Source organism: Hippopotamus amphibius, chromosome 2, assembly GCF_030028045.1.
Source record: "Hippopotamus amphibius kiboko isolate mHipAmp2 chromosome 2, mHipAmp2.hap2, whole genome shotgun sequence".
NCBI lineage: Eukaryota > Metazoa > Chordata > Mammalia > Artiodactyla > Hippopotamidae > Hippopotamus > Hippopotamus amphibius.
The window spans coordinates 214,038,432-214,058,677 of record NC_080187.1 but is presented as its reverse complement, the minus strand read 5'-3'; the positions used below and the strand labels follow the sequence as shown (position 1 = coordinate 214,058,677).

At 54.5% G+C, this 20,246-nt stretch overlaps 1 protein-coding gene across 2 annotated transcripts in view; it reads right to left on the bottom strand.

The window, feature by feature from the left end:
• Positions 1 to 1,126: 1,126 nt before the first annotated feature.
• The window catches only part of CD276 (CD276 molecule), a 30,952-nt gene continuing 11,832 nt past the window's right edge, over positions 1,127 to 20,246 (bottom strand). The window contains exons 2-10 of one of the 2 annotated variants that reach the window (XM_057724597.1): positions 15,624 to 15,750; positions 13,260 to 13,607; positions 12,764 to 13,078; positions 11,823 to 12,161; positions 11,345 to 11,641; positions 7,232 to 7,366; positions 6,125 to 6,166; positions 4,649 to 4,684; positions 1,127 to 2,611 (exon numbers count right to left, since the gene is read on the bottom strand). In XM_057724597.1, the coding sequence (XP_057580580.1) occupies positions 2,589 to 2,611; positions 4,649 to 4,684; positions 6,125 to 6,166; positions 7,232 to 7,366; positions 11,345 to 11,641; positions 11,823 to 12,161; positions 12,764 to 13,078; positions 13,260 to 13,607; positions 15,624 to 15,696 (1,608 nt within the window). In that variant the 5' untranslated portion in view covers positions 15,697 to 15,750 and the 3' untranslated portion in view covers positions 1,127 to 2,588. The remainder of the gene's footprint in view (positions 2,612 to 4,648; positions 4,685 to 6,124; positions 6,167 to 7,231; positions 7,367 to 11,344; positions 11,642 to 11,822; positions 12,162 to 12,763; positions 13,079 to 13,259; positions 13,608 to 15,623; positions 15,751 to 20,246) is intronic. The other variant, XM_057724598.1, reaches the window with a different exon arrangement.

Sequence of the window (20,246 nt, the reverse complement as noted above, 5' to 3'; positions counted from 1 at the left end):
AGGGAAAGATAAGCCGTCACGTGTGTCCAGCACTCTGCAGCGTCTTCTTCCTTCTTCTTCCTACCCTCACCACGATCCTGTGAAACGAGAACTACTACTGTCCCCACCTTACGGGTGGGATTGATGCCTGGTGATGTGAGAACACACTGAAGGGCACAGGAGGAGATAAGGGACAAAGGCAGGGCCTTGGCACAAGGCTTTGGATTCTAAAACCCACCCAGAGCACCAACGGTGGGACTTGTAGCAAGGTGACCTGTCTCACTCCTAGGGCCATCGACTTTACAAAAAGCACCCCAGTTTGTAAAGAATGCCACATACTTTTCAGAAGAGGGCTCATCACCCCTTCTTAATAGATAAGGAAATGAAGGTTTAGAGGGATGAAGGACTTGGTCACAAGTTAGTGGCAGAGCCAGGAACAAAAGTCAAGTGTCCTGATCCCCAGCCCAGGCTCCTCCAGCTGCCCCAGGGCCTGTGGAGCATTGGGACTGACCGGCTGCCCAGTTCCGAGACCCTGGCACCCAGGGGCAGGTGAGCACTGTGCGCTGTGCAGGCTTCTACATCCCTGAACCCGGTTCTCTGGAAACTGTTTACCTGCCACATTCACCCCTTCTTCTCAGTCTTTGGAGCTGGAAGGTAGTGAAAACCTCAGGCTCATTTTTCATATAAGAAAACTAAGGCCCAGGGAAGCTAAATACCCAGCTCAGGGTCACAGGGCAGAAGGAGGTCCTGGACCTGGTGCTCATTCCACTGGGTCTGCCAAGAACAGCATGCAGAGCTCCTCTTCTGTGTTAGCTTCTTACTGGGTCTCAGCTTCTCCATCCATGAAATGGGAGCATTAGGCCTTAAGCAGGCGTGGGGTCTGAGTCTAATGAGATAAAGCTATTAGGTGATGCTTCTAGGAGTGGGTGGAGCCCCTCATAAGTGACCAAAGGGCCTGGCTTTCTGGACAGCCAGCATGAATTTACCAAGGGGGAAACTCAGGCTAGAGAGGGGGCCATGGAGACCCAGTGACTTAAGGACAGTGAGAGTAAGAAGACCCAGGCATCTTTACTCTGGCCTCAAACGTCCAGGAGGGAATCCTTCCTGCTGAGTCCTGCTACCCTCCCTGCTGCCACACATTTTGCAGACAAAAAGCTTTTTACAAAGGCATTTATTTTTCCCCAAATACACCCCCCGTTAACAAAATCCCTCAGAGTTCCACATTTAAATTAGAAATCCCCACATCTTTCACTCCTGGTGAAGGGAGGGATGTCACCAGGAGGACATCAGATCATCAGAAGTTTACTCCACCGGAGGCTGGGGACTGGCCAGAGACCAGCCAGGAAGTATCTGCCCAGCCAGAATAGCACCATGGTGGGGGTGGGGGCCGTCCCTGCCCCCAGGTTCCAGCGAGCGAGGAGAGGCCCCAGGCTTCCCCTATTCTGCGGCTCTCAGCTCCCCAGGGTCCGTCGGGCCTGGGCTGGCTGCCTGCCCCCCTGCTCATGCCTGGAAAGACACTTTGGAAACCATCAGATTCTCCAGTTGTGGCGAGAGGCTCTGTCCCACTCTCCAGGTTTCTGCCCCCACCCTCTGTTTTGGGTAAGGCTTAGGGATGGGATGGGAGTGAGGTATCCAGGGAAATGTGGTACAGAAGAGGGGTACAGTAGAGAGCAGGGCAGGAACCCCCTCACGAACCACTCTTTCCTCATGGGTTTCCCAGCTGAAGGGCAAGCTCCCTGGGGGGGCTTGTCTTCTCACGCAGGGTCCCCAGCACCTAACACAGTGCTGACACCCCACAGATGCTCAGTGAATGTTAACTGAATGGATAAATGAAAGGCAGGAAGAGCAAAGGGACAGAAGCTGACCCCAAGGGGACCCCCCGCAGCCCCCCAGAGACCCAGCGTGACCAGCAGGTGCTTCCCGTGGGGAGGGCGGGCAGAGGGCGGAGCTCACAGGGCACAGCCCAGGGCGCCGCGGAAGAGACAGGGCCGGGGAGGTCCTCACGTGTTCCAGCACGTGCACCTGCGTATCTGCATGCCTGGGGGAGGGGCCCCGTCTTCACTCAGTCGGGGAGGGAAAAGGCCAACACTGGGGCCAGAGCAGGAGGGGATGCCGCTAGCCTCGAGGAAATGCTAGGGCTGCAGTGGCCCTGTCTGAGAAGACAGAATTACAGGCAGGCGGGAGAAGAGGCTGAGAAGTGATAACTGGTGGATCTGGGCCATCAGAGAAACCAGGCAAGGGGTGACTGTGTATCACATCTTTGGTGAAAAAAGGCAGCCAGATGATGGTCCGGGTAGCATATCCATTGGAGAAATAAGGTGGCGGGGAGGTCTGTGTATTGTGTCCATAAGACATAAGGCAGCAGGATGATTTATGTATCGTGTCACTGGAGAAATAAGGCAGCAGGATGACCTGGGAATCGTGTCATCGGAGAAGTAGGCTGCGGGGTGGTCTATGTATCGTGCCCTTTGCAGAATGAGTAGACCGGCCAGAGTGGAAGCCATCTGTTAGGGGCAGGGAAGCCCCCAGCCCAGGGCTCATACTGAGGCCCCAGTGCAGCCAGAAGTGGGAGCCCCAGGGCAGGGGCAGCAGCTCCCTTGTCCTTGCGGTCAGGCTATTTCTGGTCCATCATCTGCATTTCATGATGGGAAGGAACAAAAGGGGGGAAGCATTAAATGCAGGAGAACTAGTCTCGGGAGCGTGCCAGAGCCCCCGGGATGGGTCACATACTCGGGGGGAGAGTACCTGTGAGCGGGTCCAGCAGTCTGACGAGCCCCCTGCACCAAGTACCGCCCTCGAGGCTCAGACACACACACAGCAGCTGGGCATCAGACAGACCCCGAGGGTGCCTGGGAGACAGCGCCCAGTCCTCATCGGCCTCTCTCTCAATCCCCATGGGTTCACCCACCCTGCACACTTCCCTCCCCTCTGTCTGACACACTCTTCCCTTCCCAACCCTGCCCCTCACCCTGCCTGTCCCCTGATCCGTCTTCTCCATCCCATAGGTTCACACTCCTGGCCTCGCTCCACTGCCTGACTTGAATGGAGAGTTTAGAAGAAGGACCGGGGCATGTGTGACCCTGCCCCTTTCTCTCCCATCCTTTGGGCTCTGTCTGTCCCTAGGAAAGTAGCTCTCCCTTCTGGGGACTGTCTCTGTGCTTGTTCAGCCTGGCCAGAGACGAGGGGGCCAGGCTGCCACACTGCGGAGCAGATCAGGAGGCCCACTGCTCTGCACACCCAGGCCACACTCTCTAGCAAAACGTCAGCAACCAAGCTGATGTCTTGATCTCCGTCTGCTCAAGCCTTCTATGCCTCATTTGGTTCAGAACAATGGGGAGGCGGATTACTTATCTCCATCCCTCCAGACCCCAACGTAGGCCTCCACTCCTGCCACAGAAGGTCCTACCGCATTTTGAAGGAATTGCTTTACAGAGCACGTCTGCATTTGGCATCTTGGCATCTCGTAAGGGAGGTGTGACAGGATTTTGCTCTAGTCCACAGATGAGGAAACCCCCTGGAAGGTCATGGGCAGAGACTAAAAGCGAGATCTCCTGTCCCAACCTAGGGGGCTCTTTCTTCTGCTCGATGCTACCTTTCTGAAGACTTCTTACTGCCTTTCATGAAAGTCTGAGTCTATCCCCAGCTTTTACCATGAATTCTGCACACGTTCCTGAGGGCCCTGTTGCCCCCCACCTCTGGAAGTTTCCTGAGCACAGTTTCTATGTCCTTCCTTCCTTTCGCCCCAAAGAAAAGCTAAATGCAGGGATGAGCCTCCAGGAATTCGGCGAAAGTTAATTTCCTAACAGGGACAACAAGGCAGCCTGAAAAACATGTGAGGCTCCATAACCTTTGGGCAAAAATTAAGATCCCAAAACCTTTGATTTTTCTAGGTGGAAGCCATTCATATTTAGTGAGAAGTCTGCATGAAGGAATAGTTTGTTCAAAATGCACACACACACACATTTATACACAAACACACATATGTAGGTATGGCCCTTGGTACTTTCAATAAGGAAGAAGCTCAAACTAAACGAACCTCCAACCAACCACTTCCTAATGTCACTGTGGATGTTACAACAATCTGAGCAATAAGGACTGCTAACACTAACACTGACTATGTACCAGGAACGTGGCTGCCCAGCTGAAAACCACATTTCCCAGCCTCACTTGAGTTAGGAGTCATGTGACTAGGTTCTGACAAATGCATATGCACAGAAGTGACAGGAGCTATTTCTAGGCAAGCCCTAGAAGAAAACGTCCCCTCCCTCTCCTCTTTCCCCCTGACTCTGGAGGGGGTGTGGGAGCTGCAGCAGCCACCCTGGACCTGGGGATGGAAGCTTTGAGTAGAAGAAGGCAGAAACCAGGTCAATGTAAGCTGGTTCCGGGGCACCAGTGGCCTTAAGACAACCTCAACTCCTGTCCTGGTTAAGCCTCTATCATATTTGCATCCTGTTAGAGCAGTGGGGACCTTGGTTTCTCCACCTGGTAACCCTAACCCTAATCTTTGTGCCATTTCAACAGGGAGGAGTTGAGGCTGCTCTTCTGGGGAGGGAGTCCCAGGGCAGCAGTGAAGGTTTATAATCATCCCCCCCACCACCAACCCTCCCCAGCCTCCTACGCACAGGTGCACACACACGGATGCACAATCTCAAACACCACGTGTCTTTACCTTCTTTGCTTTCAGAGTGTTTCAGAGGCCGCAGAGCTGTAAAAAAGGAAGGAGCACACAGTGAGGGGGGAACCATGGAAAGTAGTGCGGTAGGGGTCAGGCAGAGGCATGGGAGCTAATAAAGAAGAAATAAAGGCTAGAAGAACCAGGAGGAGGAAGCAGGAGGGAGAAGTTGAGAGGGCGAGGACAACATCACAGCACCAGAAAAGGGGCCTTGGCTGCTGTCCCAAGTCCAAAGCCCAGTGGCTTGTCACTCCTCCCCCAGGCCTCAGTTTGCTGCATCTCTATAATGGGAACAACTCCCCGGCCCTCCTGTGAGCTACAGATGTAAGAGTACACTGAGCCCGTTCTACACATCGGGTGAAGTGAGGTGCTAAAGGAGGCCGCAGGTGTCCCCAGGTGGGCCGGAGATCGTGCAGAACTGAGACCGACAACATTTCTAAGCCACCCTCTTGTCCCCACACCCTCCCTCCAACTACACTGCCTCCAAGCATGAAAAATGAGGCCTGATCCCAGGGCTGTCTCTACACCCGCCACACCCGGACACCAAAGGCAGAGAATTAATTGACATAATTTACAGCAGTCCCCAGGGGTCAATCTCCTGCCCTTCCTTCTGTGGGGGTTGGGGGGAACCCGTGTCAACTGGCACCATCCCAAACAGCTCACTGGGAATCTGCCTTCCCCGGCCCAGGAGTCTGGGGAAGGCAAGGCAGCAAGGCCTCCGGTGGCTGTGGGGCACCAGTACCTTGGCACCCATCCCCCACCGGGCTCCAGGTTCGTGTCCCCACAGTGCCATGCCCTTTGCAAAGTCACCCAAGAGAGCTTCAAAACGGTCCTCTGGTGCCATCAGAGTAGGGCAGGATGACATTTTAGAGAGGGGAAACTGAAGCCCAGAGGAACAAAGCACTTTGACCAAAGTTACACAGCCTCTAACCAGAGTGGGACTGTGTCAGGCTGATAACACAGTCCAAATAACAGGACTGCAAAGTATGGAGCCCTTACAGGCACCAGGTATGATACTAGGACCTTTATATACATGATCTCAATTTAAGCCACACAACCTATGAAGGGAGCAGTTAGGAGGAAACTGAGGCTCAGAGAGGCAAAGTGACTTGCTCAAGGCCACTCAGCTTCTATGAGCTGGAGCTGGAACCAAACCCAGGCTGCCCTGTCTCCCGAGCCCTCACTCCTCCCCCTAGGAAGCCACCAGACTCCACGGTGCAGGTCCCTCAGGGTGGAGTGGCCCTGGTAGATGGGTCAAGGGAGGCAGGAGAAATGAAGTGGCACCTGGGAGAACTGCCTCCAGGTCTAACGCTGAGCAAAGACCAGATTCACTTAGGTTGGGAGGCCTCAGTCCACAGGACACACTTCATTCAAATCTTCAAGTACACGTGGCCCCTCCAGACCCTGGAGTCCTCTCCCCTGTCCCTGTGTCCGTCCCTCAGCCAACAGTGCGAGCTCTTAGCTCAGACTTACCCGTCTTGGATCCTTCTCCATCCCCATCCTGGTCCTCAGCTCCTGGAAGAGTGAATCAAAACTTCCTCAGCCCCACTTTTATCACTGAACTTCTGCTCCTGGGAGCACAGGAGGCAAGTAAATGGGGCTGAGCAGACCTGGCCTGTGGACCAAATGCTGGACACAGGGTCGGGGCCTGAGACCAGCACAGAGCAGAGCAGAGCCCTGTGGCAGGATGAAAGGGACCCCAGACTGGAGCCCACCACTCACCTGGCCAAGGACCATCTACTTGCCCCTCCACCCATCCACCAACCCCATCACCCCACCCACCCACTCACTCACCAACCCAGTCAACCACCACCTCCAACGTGCACACCCACCCACCTATCATTCCTCATCCTTCCGCCAGCCCGCCCAGCCATCCGCCGCACAGGCAGCCACCTATCTGTCAACTGACCCGTCTCTTTTCTGTTCACATACGCTCTCCTTCCTGACACCCAGTCATCTCCCACCTCTCACCATCTACTTTCATGTCCACCTAAGTACCACCCACCAGGGTCAACTCACCCACTCACCAATGTCCACTCACTCACCCACCATTCACCAGAGTCAACTTACCTACCAAGGTCAAACCACCTACCTACGGATGTCAACTCACCACCTACCAATCAGCAAAGTCAACTCATCCTGAGCCCCCAAGCCCAGCAAACAGCAGCTGCTTCTGACTCCGCCCACACTGAGGCAGACACACCCTCTCACGGTGACACACAAACCCACGAAGCATTCACTTGTGCTGCTCACACTCACAGGCACACTCGTGTGACTTGGGCTTTCACAGTCACGTTTGTTTGCACAGACACATTCATCCCCTTGTCACGCATCCACCACTCACTCCCAGTCACACTCATATCCACACTCACCCTGCCATGTCTGCACACACTCACGGGCAGGCTCACACGTGTTTACAACACAAGACATGCTCAGCCTCAAGATCACACACACACAATCTAGCTGCATTTGCACACCCACACTCATTCTGTCCCTGGATTTGACACTCGTGTTGATGTCACGGACACACTAACGTACCCAAGGGCACACGCACGCACGCACACACCCCCCCTCACTCACGTGCACTCTCCTCTTCACAGCTCTGTTTGATCTTTCTCCAGCACACGAAGGCCAAGGCCACCAGCAGCGCGACGAGACAGACGGAGAGCCCCACGGTCACCCACAGAGCCTCAGGGGGGAATGTCATGGCCTGCCCTGGGAGGGGAGGTGGAGAGAATGGGGAGAGACTGTCAGGCCTGGTCCCCAGTGGCCCTGAGGACAGCCGTCCTGGCTCCAAGGTGTGAACAGGGGGCTCCTACCCTCACTGGGCCCCGACACCGTGAAGAGAGCTTACTTAAGTTCCCACGCCTCTTCTCCACACATCCATACCCCCTCCAAACCCTGACAGCATGGCTGCGGCGTACATGCCTCCACCTGCGAGGGCGTAAGAGCCTGTGATTGATGATGCTCAAGAACCTTCCATGGCTCCCTACGGACATGAGGAGAGTGCTTCAAACTTCCTCTCTGTAATTCCACTGCTCCAGCCACACTGGCGTCCTAACCATTCTCGGCAGAGACAACTGGCTCCTTCCAGCCCCCGCACCGTTGCTGTCAGCTCCCTCTACCTAAAAAGTGCCCCCTAACTCTCCACCTAGCTTACAGTGCCTCCTCGGGGGGCCCTCCCTGACTACCCCAGCCCCACCTGGTGACATCCCCCATCTTCTAGATCAGGAATTGGCGAACTATAGCCCGTGGGCCAAATCTGGCCTGTGGCCTGTTTTTGTACAACCCTTGAGCTAATATTAGTTTTACAAAGGGTTACCAACAAAAGGAAAAGCAGCAGTAGCAGCAACAGAGACGGTAGGTGGCCCACAAAACTTAAAATATACATTATCCAGCACTTGACAGAGAGTGTTTGTAGGTTCCCGCGTAAAGATGAGGGCGGGCACTGAGGGCGCCAGAGTGGAGGTTCTGGGTTTACCCAAGAGGAGGAGACTTGCCAGGGGAACATTTTGGTGAAATACAGAGGGCCCTTCTGTTAGCTGTCTCAGGGCAGAGGGAAGGAGGTGAGCCGCCCGGGACTGGGTCAGGGCCAGCAGCTGTTCGGAGCACACCCCGCCCCACCACGCGGGGTCCTGGGCAGAGGCCTCAAGGAAAACAAATCTAACAAAAGCCAGGAGGAAGGCAGCTCCTGCAGAGGTGCCGTCAGAGCAGAGCGCAGTGCCGTGAACCCTTGGGCAGTGGAGGCCTTGGCACAGATGCGGGGATTTGCAGCCAGTGTCATTCACTGGGCATGGCCAGCAATGCTCCCACTCTGGATATTGGCAGCAAAGGGACTATCACCCTGGTGAGCAGGAGAGGACGGCAGCTGACACCAGGGGCCAGGAGGGCCAGTCCGTGACGCAGATAGAAGGGACCCCTGGGAATCCCAGGGTGGGGCTCCTGCAGGAAAGCAGAGCCACAGAAATACCCAAGAGGAGGGGCTCTTGTTATGTCCACCCCTAGGCTGGTGGTGTTGCCAGGAGCACAGGTCAGGCTTGCCCTCATCCCACCAGTCAAGGACAGAGCGGGGCTTAGACCTGCATCTTCAGGCTCTACGTCCAGTGTTTGCTCCATAAAGCCCCCTCTGCACGTGCAACTAACCTCCAGCAGGTGCGGGACAGACCAGGCTGGAGGACTGAAAGTCTGAATCCCAGAGTGTTTTACAAGGCACGAAGCTGCCCGAAGCGAAATACAGGCCAAGGGCTCCAAAGTAGGCCAGACCTGCTCTCACAAAAACACGAGGCTGGGTGGCGGGGAGGAGAGAAAATTAGGCTGAGAGGCTAAAAGTTGGATTCTGGTTCTGGTTCATCTGCTCACTACAGGCTATGGGAGTCAAGGTCCACAGACCCCCACGAATGAGTTTAGAGGGGCCACAAACCCTCAAAACTTAAATGCAAATGACTACATTTATCATGGATCCCATTTTCAAAGAGGTGTCTCATCACCAAACGCGTCAGAGCCATTGCGCTGCTCTGTGGCCTTGGGAACGTCCTCTCTTCTCTCTGGGCACAGTTTCCTCATCTGTGAAATGAAAGCACTTTACATGTCAGCTACTAAAATTTTAAATAAAGATTTTTCTCTTAGGTGGGGGAAATGTCCCCAGTGCGCAGGAAAGGTAGACAGCAGCTGACATGAGGGGCCAGTCCGTGAAGCACATGGAAGAAACCCCTGAGGATCTCAGGGTGAGGCTCCTGCAGGAAAGCACAGAGCAGAGCCACAGAAATACCCAGGCGGAGGGGCTCTTGCTACGTCCACCCCTAGGCTGGTGTTGGTGCTTGCCCTCAACCCGCCAGTCAAGGACAGAGTGGCGCTCGACCTGCATCTTGAGGTATGTGAGTATAATCACATTTACACTCACAAGCCCTTTCTACACAGCGTGGCAAATATCCAGTTCAGCTCAGTGTGCAAATTATCATGACCTTCACCGGTCCTTCAAGGTCCCCTCACCTCCCACCTGTCCCTAGAGACTGCTCCTGCCCTAGCCCATTCTGGCCACTTCCCCTTTCTCCGAAAGCTTCACATTCTCTGTCAATCCTGCTCTGATATTTCTGATTCTCTCCCATGGATACATCAGACCATATGCTGTTCTCTAAAAGATCAAGGAGACCCCTTGGGACATCTAACAGCCCAGGGCAGTGACTCCTCCACAGAAAGTACAGACCTGGGGCTCTCCAGAAGGAGAGTGGGGTCAGTCTTGGGGAGGGCATGGGCCGAGGGAACACAGCCTTGCCAGAAGGAAAACCCTAAAAGAGAGGGAGGAATGAGCCTGAATCCCTAGAAGGCACGTGCGATGGGCACTGCCTCCGAGCTCGCAGAAGTGAAGGCCACGTAAGATCCACGTAAATGGGGGGGAACAGGAAGACAGGAATAAGTCTGTGAATCCTGAGGCTTGTGCAGAAACTGGCCACCAGGGGGTTCGGGACTTATGCGGGCTCTGGGTTGGGTGGAAGTCATGGAAGAGAAAATATGAGCACCAGGGCTTCCCTGGTGGCGCAGCAGTTGGGAGTCCGCCTGCCAGTGCAGGGGACACGGGTTCAAGCCCTGGTCGGGGAAGACTCCACATGCCGCGGAGCAAATAAGCCCATGCGCCACTACTGAGCCTGTGCTCTGGAGCCTGCAAGCCACAACTGCTGAGCTCACGTGCCACAACTGAAGTCTGTGTGCCTAGAGCCCGTGCTCTGCAGCAAGAGGAGCCACCGCAATGAGAAGCCTGCATACCGCAACAAAGAATAGCCCCTGTTCTCCGCAACTAGAGAAAGCCCATGTGCAGCAAAGAAGACCCAATGCAGCCAATAAATAAATAAGTAAATAAATTTATAAAAAAGAAAATAGGAGAACCAGATGGACAGAATCTGCCGTCCTGACTCCAGGGAATGCAGGGAGGTCCCTGAGAAAGCTTAGTTGGCCCATGGGGAGGGACCGAGGAGCCAGAATGAGGTCCAAACAGGGATGAAGACTGCCGCCCCTGGCCTGAGGGTAAGCCTGAGCCCTCTTCACACCTCCAGGCACAAGGGGTGCCCACTGAGGTGGGCACTAAAAGAAGGGAAGTGTGTCTGGGCTAGGACCCCAAAACCAGAGATTGAGGGAATTGCCAAAGGGGCTGCGTTGATCCAATGTTTAACCACATGGGGGCAGCAGAGAGAGCCCGGCGGTTCCAAAGGCTGCCTGGGTCCTGCTCAACTCCATCAGGAGGGCTGACATTGATGGGGTGAGGGGTCTGACCACCTGCAGAGGCCCAGCTGTCTCGCAGGGCCTCACAGTCAGATGGTGCCCAACATCAGATGGTGACGTAACAACACCTTCCCTGCACTTGGAGAGGTTCCCGAAAGAAAGCACTCCAGATCCATGCCTTTTGGCTGTTCCAGAACTCCCGCCCACACCTCCAGATTCCAGGCAGATACTCAGTTGCCTATATAAGAAGCACACCTAAGGCACTCTTAGAAGGGCAAACACTACAAATGGTTCTTATCAGCTCGATAAAGCAAGTTCCTTAAAGACTTCTTGGAGGAGGGTTTGAAACACCTGAAATGTATGAAAAAAAAATTTTTTTTTAAGTCTTCTGACCACCCAAGCCTACCTAAATTCCAGCTCAGGGTCTAGATAAAAGGCAGTGGTCCCCTCTCTCCTCCCCCAGCTGTTCGTCTGCCCTACCTGTGATGGTGACGGAGCCATGAGCGTCCTGCTGCAGCACTGGGTTGCGTACCAGGCAGCTGTAGGTGCCATTAGCGCCCAGAACCACCCTCAGGACACTGCGCACGTCGAACAAGCCCTGCTCGTTCGCCATCTGCGACGTGGTCACGTTGCCGCTCAAGGGCGCTCCCTGCCCATCCTGCCACAGCACTTCGGCCTCGGGGTAGCCCCGGTAGCTGGAGCACGTGATGGTCACCGTGTCCCCCGGCCGCAGGTCCTTGTTGGGCTCCAGGGTCATGCTGGGCTTTGAGTAGGGGGCTGGAGGGGAGCAGAGGGTAGAAGGCAGACGTCAAGGTGAGACAAGGGCAAGGGGAAACAGGGGGGGAAAGGGCGCCTGGGGCTGTGAGGACACGGGTCAGCGCTGGGGCAGAGAGTAAAGGCGCTGCGGGAAGCACGAGGGGTGTGCCACGGGGAGCGCGCCGCCTCTCGCGGCTCTCACCTGCCACCTGCAGGTTGACCGCGGCGCTGCCGAAGTCCCGGATGCTCACGAAGCAGGTGAAGCTGCCCTCATCAGCCACGCGCACGCGCTGCAGCCTCAGCGACGCGTTGCCCTGAGCCAGCAGGTCTGGGAAGAGCGCGGTGCGGTTGGCATAGGCGCTGCCCTGGTCGCGGCCCTCGGCGAAGCTGTGCACCAGCTGTTTGGTGTTTGTCAGCTGCCAGATGAGGTTGAGCTGCGCCAGGCTGAAGCCGGGCTCCGTCGAGAAGGAGCAGCGCAGGGTGGCGTCGGTGCCCACGAGGGCCACCACAGGGTCTTCGGGAACCTGGACTTCCACAGCACCTGAGAGCGAGGGTGGAGCGGCAGGAAGTGAGAAGGGGCAGGGACACTCTGTGCTACCACCCCACAGCCTCCCATAGCTCATTCGCCATCAACCCCCAGGTCGCATTCCATCTTCCCATTTTCTCCCCAGACCTAAAAACAGATGGCGTCTCAGCACTTCCAGATGTGGAGTCTCCCTAATCTTCTGACAAGAATCACAGCAGTTTGGCCTTGGTCTGACAAGGTCCGTTCCCCGGGGACCCGGCCTGAAGCAGCCTCCAGCCCTAGCAAAACTCCCCTTTCCGCCAGGACCAATTTCCCTCTCTTATCCTCCCGCTCTCTTCTGAGATCTGAGCGCTTCGCTATTCTTTCCAGAGGTCTGCAGAGCCCTGGAGTCAGGAGACCCAGAGAGCTGGGAAGAGCTGTGATCACCTGCTCCTACGACGCACCCTGTTTATCTTCTCCGTTATTATGATTAGGCATCTCACTGTTCTGGGAGACTGAAGGTAAGGAACTAGATTCAGATACCGGGACCCCTGCAGATAGGACCAATCCCTCCCCTCCCCTCCCCCACCCCCGCCCCCGTCCGCCCCAGGGGGACATTTAAGAAAACAAACAAAAACCTGTGGGGCTTCTGTGCGGTGTGATGGTGACGGAGCCGTGCGCGTCCTGCTGCAGCACAGGGTTGCGTACCAGGCAGCTGTAGGTGCCATTAGCGCCCAGAACCACCCTCAGGACACTGCGCACGTCGAACAAGCCCTGCTCGTTCGCCATCTGCGACGTGGTCACGTTGCCGCTCAAGGGCGCTCCCTGCCCATCCTGCCACAGCACTTCGGCCTTGGGGTAGCCCCGGTAGCTGGAGCACGTGATGGTCACCGTGTCCCCCGGCCGCAGGTCCTTGTTGGGCTCCAGGGTCATGCTGGGCTTTGAGTAGGGGGCTGGAGGGGAGCAGAGGGTAGAGGGCAGACGTCAAGGTGAGACAAGGGCAAGGGGAAACACGGGGGGAAAGGGCGCCTGGGGCTGTGAGGACATGGGTCAGCGCTGGGGCAGAGGGTAAAGGGGCTGCGGGAAGCACGAGGGGTGTGCCACGGGGAGCGCGCCGCCTCTCGCGGCTCTCACCTGCCACCTGCAGGCGGACCGCGGCGCTGCCGCTGCCGAAGTCCCGGATGCTCACGAAGCAGGTGAAGCTGCCCTCATCAGCCACGCGCACGCGCTGCAGCCTCAGCGACGCGTTGCCCTGAGCCAGCAGGTCTGGGAAGAGCGCGGTGCGGTTGGTATAGGGGCTGCCCTGGTCGCGGCCCTCGGCGAAGCTGTGCACCAGCTGTTTGGTGTCTGTCAGCTGCCAGATGAGGTTGAGCTGCGCCAGGCTGAAGCCGGGCTCGGGCGAGAAGGAGCAGCGCAGGGTGGCGTCGGTGCCCACGAGTGCCACTACAGGGTCTTCAGGGACCCGGACTTCGATTGCAGCGCCTGGGGGTGGTGTTGGTGGGGTGGGATGGTGAGGAGGGGCCGTGACACTCAGGGCCTCCTTAGTCCCTCTCCCCTTACGGGTTAACTTCAGGGCCCTGTCCACCACCACCTCCCCCCCCCCCCTGCCTTTTTTTAAGGCCTGAGAGTTTATTACGTGTGGTTCTAGTTCAATCAACACGAATACAGTAAGCACCTACTATGCCAAGGGCAAGAGTTAGGAATGCCACGGAGAACAGCAAGAGCCTCACACCCCTACAGAGCTTAGATTTTAGTGGGAGAGAGGGACAAACTAGCACACAAATTCTTATTAGCATGTGATTAGGGGTATGAAGGAAGAAAGCAAGCCAATGGATAAAAAGTAAGGAGGTAGCTTTTCAAAAATCTGGCAGGTACTTTACACCTGTCTGTGCTGGTTGCATTTCCCAAGTATATAATATATTATCTTTATAAATTGTAAAAAGGAATTCTAAAAAAAAGTATGCACCAACATGTTATCAGTAGTTTTCTCTGGATGAGAGTCACAAGTGCTTTTCTTTTTTCTTTTCCCAAACATGATTAGTTTTTATGCAAGAAAGAAAGAATACCCGTGCATTTAAATATAGTGGTGAGCCATGTTCTCCACAAAGAGATATTAAGCTGAGATTGAAAGGGAATGAAAAAAAAAAAGAGTCTGACATAGCCAGAGAAAAGCCCCCCGGGGCAGGTTCCCCTGCTCCCAACCCTGCCCTCTATCCTGTGGGTTTACCCTGCAGCCTCCTACCCAGTCACCTCTGCCTCCAGTCCAGCTCTTCTTTTAGAGCCCTGGAAAGTTAGGGGTTCCTGATAGCTTTTCTTTTGGTGTGATGTGCCCCCTAGCCTGGCACTGCCATTCTTGGGTAATGGTTAGATTAAGTGTGTGTTTTGAGCATCAGCAAAGCAGGCACACTCCAAAAGTGTGAAGATCAAATAGTCTTGAAACAAAGCTAACTGAATACAACACCCATTAAAGGTTTCTCACACTTAGAAAAATAGCATTTTATAGTTAGTATTTTCATCGTAAATTACACACAGGGAGGTGATATCATCATCTTTGCAGTGTGTAGTGATCTTTAAAGGGCTTACACTGGCATTGGATCTCTTGTCACCATGCCAGGTGCCACGGTCCAGCTCTCCAACTGGAGACCAACCGGGTGCCCCTTGTATGGGGGCTCTTGGTGGGTGAAATCTGAGGAATCACCCAAAGCCCTTTCTTTAGTAGCTCTGGGTAAAGCAGTGCTTCCTCTTTGTGGCCACCAGATGGTACCAGACACTCAGCTTTGTCTCCCCCCTTGGAGGAAGAAGACATTCTCCCTCAGAGCAGAAACTGATTAGGATTTGAAATATGATGATGTTGTTATTAAAGTAGCTGCCATTATTAAATGCTAACTCTGTACCAAGAACTGTGTGGGAAGATTTACATCCTTTATTCAACATGGTTATTGAACACCTGCTATGTGGCTGGCATCAATCCTGGCCCTGGGGATACATCCTGCTCTTTGATCAGAGCAGGCAATAAGCAAGTAAACATATAATATGTCAGGTGGAGATAAATGTTGGGAAGAAGCATCAAGTAAGGTCAGGGAAAGGGAGAGAAGATGTGCTATTTTATACATGGTAGGCAGGAAAGCCTGGGCAAGGTGACATTTGAGCAAAGATTTGAATGAAATAAGGGATCAGTCATGCAGACATGCAGGAGCAGACAGTTTCAAGCAGAGGAACAGTACATGCAAAGGCCCTGGGGAGGAAGGACACATACAGTGTGTTCGAGAAACAGCATTATAACATTTAGTGATCACATTACCGTTTGATGGAAGAGAAAATAGAGGCTAATGACAAGCAAGTTGCCTGTTGGATCCCAGAGGTAAGAATGAGGGAGACGGGGCACAGGGGAAATTGGGAGGAGGTTAGCCAAATCCTCCCCAGCCCTGCTAGACAGAGAGACTTGGTGGGAGTGGATGCCTCCTCCCCCACCTCCAGGCCCCACTCTGCTCCCCTCACCTGCGAGGCAGAACCACAGCACTCCCAGGGCGGTGGCCCCACTCACACCCGTGCTGCCCGGTCCACGCAGCATCTTCCCGTAAGGCAGCGGACAGCTGGGCTCTCCGTGGTGGAAGGCTGCCCCTGCCTGAAAGGAAGAGGAAGTGAGGACCTTGTCTCAAAAGGTCTTCCCCAGGCCCTCTCACCTCATCTCCCCTGGACCAGCTTGGAGGAAGGCTGCACGTGCCCGCTGGGAGGTCCTCCCTCTCACACCCCACAACGCTCCCTTCTGAGGGATAGTTTGAGAGATGCTGGCAGGAGGGAATTGAGTCACAGGGGAGTCTAGATCAGGGGAGGCAGGGCAGGGGGCAACTGGGACCCATCCCTTCTAAGATGTATGCAACAAAAGGAAGGAGAGGCAAGGCTGGCCTGCTCAAGGCGAGGATGTACACAGATCAGTTTGGCTCACGACAACAGCTGGTAGGGGAGAATAAGGCTTAGCGATTGGCTAAGAGGTAGGAAGTTTATCCTGATGTCAGCTGGGAGCCACTGAAGGTTCTGGAATAGAGGAAAGGATATGGTCAGAGCTGTGGTTCATAAAGATTACTCTGACAGCATCTGCAGGATAAATAAGAGCTGGACAGAAGAGACAAAGCAGGCGTGGGGGAAAGCGACAGCACGGGAGGACAGGGGAGGGAGGGAGCCGTTGGAGTGTCCACGGTTTTGAGCCCAGTGACCAGGTGAGGCACTCACGGAGCCAGAGAACATGGAAGGGTTCAGTGTAGGGCATGTGCAGTGAGCAGTGTTTGTGCAGGAACTTCCAGGGGAGACTTCTAGAAGGCAGCCTGGTGTATGAGTATGGGGCCCAAGGGAAAGGACACTGGCTAGTTTAACATGTGTATATTGAGTGCCCAAGAGCGATGAGAAATGGGAGAGGCCTGCACTGGGGCTGACCCCCCAGGCTGGAGTCACAACTGCGTGAGGTATTTCTGCGACTACACATCAGACCTGAGCCAGGAAGGCCCAGACCTGCCTGGGTCCAGCCCTGCTCCCAGTCCCGCTCCCAGTCCCAGCTGCCCCTACCCTGCCCCACCCCCACCCCCACCAAGCTGTCCGCCTTCGCCCTGTGTCCCACAGCTGCTGCCTGATTATTCATGCCACATCCTGACCAAGCCACGTCAACAGGGTCGATTTATGCTATCCAACACAATTTGACAAAAATATAAAAGGTTTCTCATTCTCTGAACCACCCAGGGAGCCAGGCTGTCTGACTTGGTCCCATTTTGCAAGAGGAAAAACATTAAAGCCCAGAGAAGTGAGGGGACTTCCTTAATGTGATGTAATTTGCCAGGGGACACAGATGAGAGGGGTTTGAGCTCCCCACCTCCTGCCACACCTCTCTGCCGTTCCAAGGAGCAAATGGCATCAATAGCTATTAGCATCAATTCCAGTCACAGGCACCCAGGCTCAACCCTCCCAATCCCAGCCAAGCACCCCCGCCCCCAACACAAACCCAGCAGCTGAGCTGAGGGAGTCCCTTAGCCAAGCCGGGTGTATCCTGCCCAGCACACCCCCACCCCCAGCTGTCCGCAGCAGGGAAGCCCTGAGCAGCTACTTCCTTCCCAGACACTTCCGGTCCAAACCTGGCAGCCTCAAAGCCTTGCCGCCTGCTGAGTCAGCAGCCTGTGCGCTTCATTCATAAAGGCACCCTTGATGGGCACCACATCCTGCCTACAAGGGCCACCACAGCCCAGAGAAAATGCTGGCAGGCAGTGGCCTGCTATGCCTGCCCGCTGAAGGAATCACAGGCACTAAGGATTAAGAAGCTCCCAGATTCCAAGTCTCCCTTCCTTTCTTTCCCCCCCAGATAGAACCAAGGCCTGTCCTTCCCGGCATCCCTCACCCTTCCCACGGCTACTCATGCTCTGCATCTCCCACCCTGACCTGTGTGGCCAGCACTCCTATGGTCCTCCTGTGACCCTCCACTCTATCCCCGACAACCCCACACTTTACACGTCTCCTCTTAGGACATGAGGCAGGAATCTGCTCACATCCTTCCCCCTACAAGGGCTTCTCACAGTTGCCCATTTACCACTGGAGTAAATCCATGCTCCTCCACCTGGCACTCAGGACCTTTCTTATGTCTGTCTCCTCCATCCATCAAGCTAATTCCTGCCACTGGATTTTACTTGCCAGGGTTGCTTGGGACTGCCTGCCACCTCCATGAATGTGGGGAGCCAGGGAGCACCTCTCTTCCAATCAGATCTATCAGGTTCCCCAAGGGCTGAGCTGTCCCTCCCTCCAGAGGGAGGATGAGAGGTTCCCAGGGGTGGGCATTGGATTTGCTCCCTTCAACTCCTTTCCTAGACTCTGGACTCAAGGAAGTTCCCGCTCTCATGCTTTTCCTGGGGAGAAGCCTTGACAGCCCAGAATCGAGGACACCAAGAGACTCCCGCCCCAAAAGCTGGGCTCCCAGAGCTGAGGGCGAGAGGGAGAAACACATCTCAGAGACAAGATACTGCCAGGGAATGGGAGCATGGCCTGTGACCATTGAGATAGATGGGCTGCCCAGTACACAGAGCCTCGTGGAGACACACAGTCCTCACGCTGCATTCATACTGCCCTGCCCACCTTTTCTACAAAGGGGAATTCTCATCCCCAGGCAGGACCTGCCCTGGAGTCAGCATGTGCCGCCCCTCCCAGTGAGTCACCAGCTGCTCCTTCCTCCTCCTCCTCCTCCTCCTCCTCTTTCCTCCTCATCTACCCCAGTCCCAGCCAAATGTGGGAACTCCAAGGAACCCTGCCAGGAAAGACAACAGGGTGCCTTGTCTTTCTCAGAGGAGCAAGAATGAGAGGACACCCTTGACCTAAGGGTACAGTAACTGCATCCAACCCCAGCAGAGGTAGAGCCACAGGGAAGCTCCCAAGAGATGACCCAAGATGTACCCCCATAAAGCCAAAACCAAAAAATCAAGAGCTGAGGCCAGGCTCTATACCAAGATGCCCCTACCATAACCACCAGTAGCACCCCACATTCTCTTAATCCCCTGCCCCTTCCCAATCCCTGCAGGGGCTGCTTGGACAACACTTCCCACAAAGAGGGCAAGAAGGATCAAGCCACATAACCAGTGTCAATCTTTGTTAACCAGCATAGGATAGAAGCACAGCTTCTGAAAACAGCAATTAAGCCCCTGGATCCAGCTATGCCCGAAGCAAGCTGCACCCCTAGACTGCCCAGATACTTGAGCCGATCATTTTTTTTCCTCAAGGTAGTCTGAGCTACGTTTCTATTACCTGCAACTGAAGGAGTCCTTGAACAAACACTCATTCATGTATTTAGTAATTCACTTAACTATTCACTGAGTGCCTGTTAGGCAGGCATGGGGGACAGAGAGAGAACTAAGCTGTATCTGTCCTCAAGGAGCCCGGGCTCCAATAGGGAAGTGCACAGAAATCGCCACAGTGAGGGCTATTTGGAGGGACCTCAGGGATGTGATAACTCTAAAGGTGAGTCCTGACAAATGATGAGCAGCTCCCCAGGTAGACAGGCTGGAGAAGGTGGTCTCTCCCCAGCCCCAAGAGACCTGTCCTCCTGGCACTGCTCGTCTGCCTCCCAGCCAGATCTCTTTGAAAGTTAAAAAGTGAGCCCAAAATTTGGGTTCTAGTCCCGTTTCTGACACTTTGCTGTGCAATCTTAATAGATGACTTCCCCGCTCTGAGCTCAATGTTCCCATCTATAAAAGAAGTGCTTTACTGGATGCTAATGGAACTTCATTAGTACATTAAGGCTTCATGTACTATATCCTTAAGGTCTAGCCAGTTAACTGCCATGCAGGTCACATTGAAATGTACAAAATGACTGTGGCAGAAACCACTAGTGTTCCCCTTACATCTATTCTCCTCCTCTTCTGTAGACTATTTCATTAGGCACAGGGCCACTTGGCTAAAGACTACAGATCCCAGCCTGTCTTGCAGCAGGGTATGGCCATGTGATCATTTTCTGGCTAGTAGGATATGGGAGGAACTGTTGTGTACAACTTCTGGGTCAAGCCTTGAAAGAGAAGGAGCATACCCTCTCTCTTCTCCTCCCCTTTCCACTGGCTGAAACGCAGATGTGGTGAACCATCTAGGACCATGCTGCCAAAGGCAACACCCTGGAGACTACAGAACAGCCAGACAGAAGGGCCCTGAGAGGCTGTAATATCAGCCCTGCACATACCCGGCCTGTCACGTGGATGAGAATAAGCATCTCTTCTAACGTCACTGTTATTTTGGGTCTTTCTTACAGCAACTGAAGTGACTAATTTAGGGACCCATCCCTCCCTTCCTTTCCCGCCTTCTCTTCCCCCTCCTCCCACCCCATGAAAATTGCTACTGCTCACAGCAGCAAAAGGAAACCACATCTAAAATAGGTGTTTCAAAATATGAACTGAACACTATCTCATCAGAGTCGCTTAATGATACCTGGGCCCAGCTTAGGAGATATTTCAAGGGTAGATGTGACTGGTCTTGGGGATTGTTTGTATGGGAGGGAGGGGCTGAAAGAGCCGAAGATGTACTGAAGGCTTCAACCAATAGGCACGTGTGGGCACACACAGAAGACGGGGAGACCTGGAAGTGAGAGGGAAGAACAATTCCACTTGG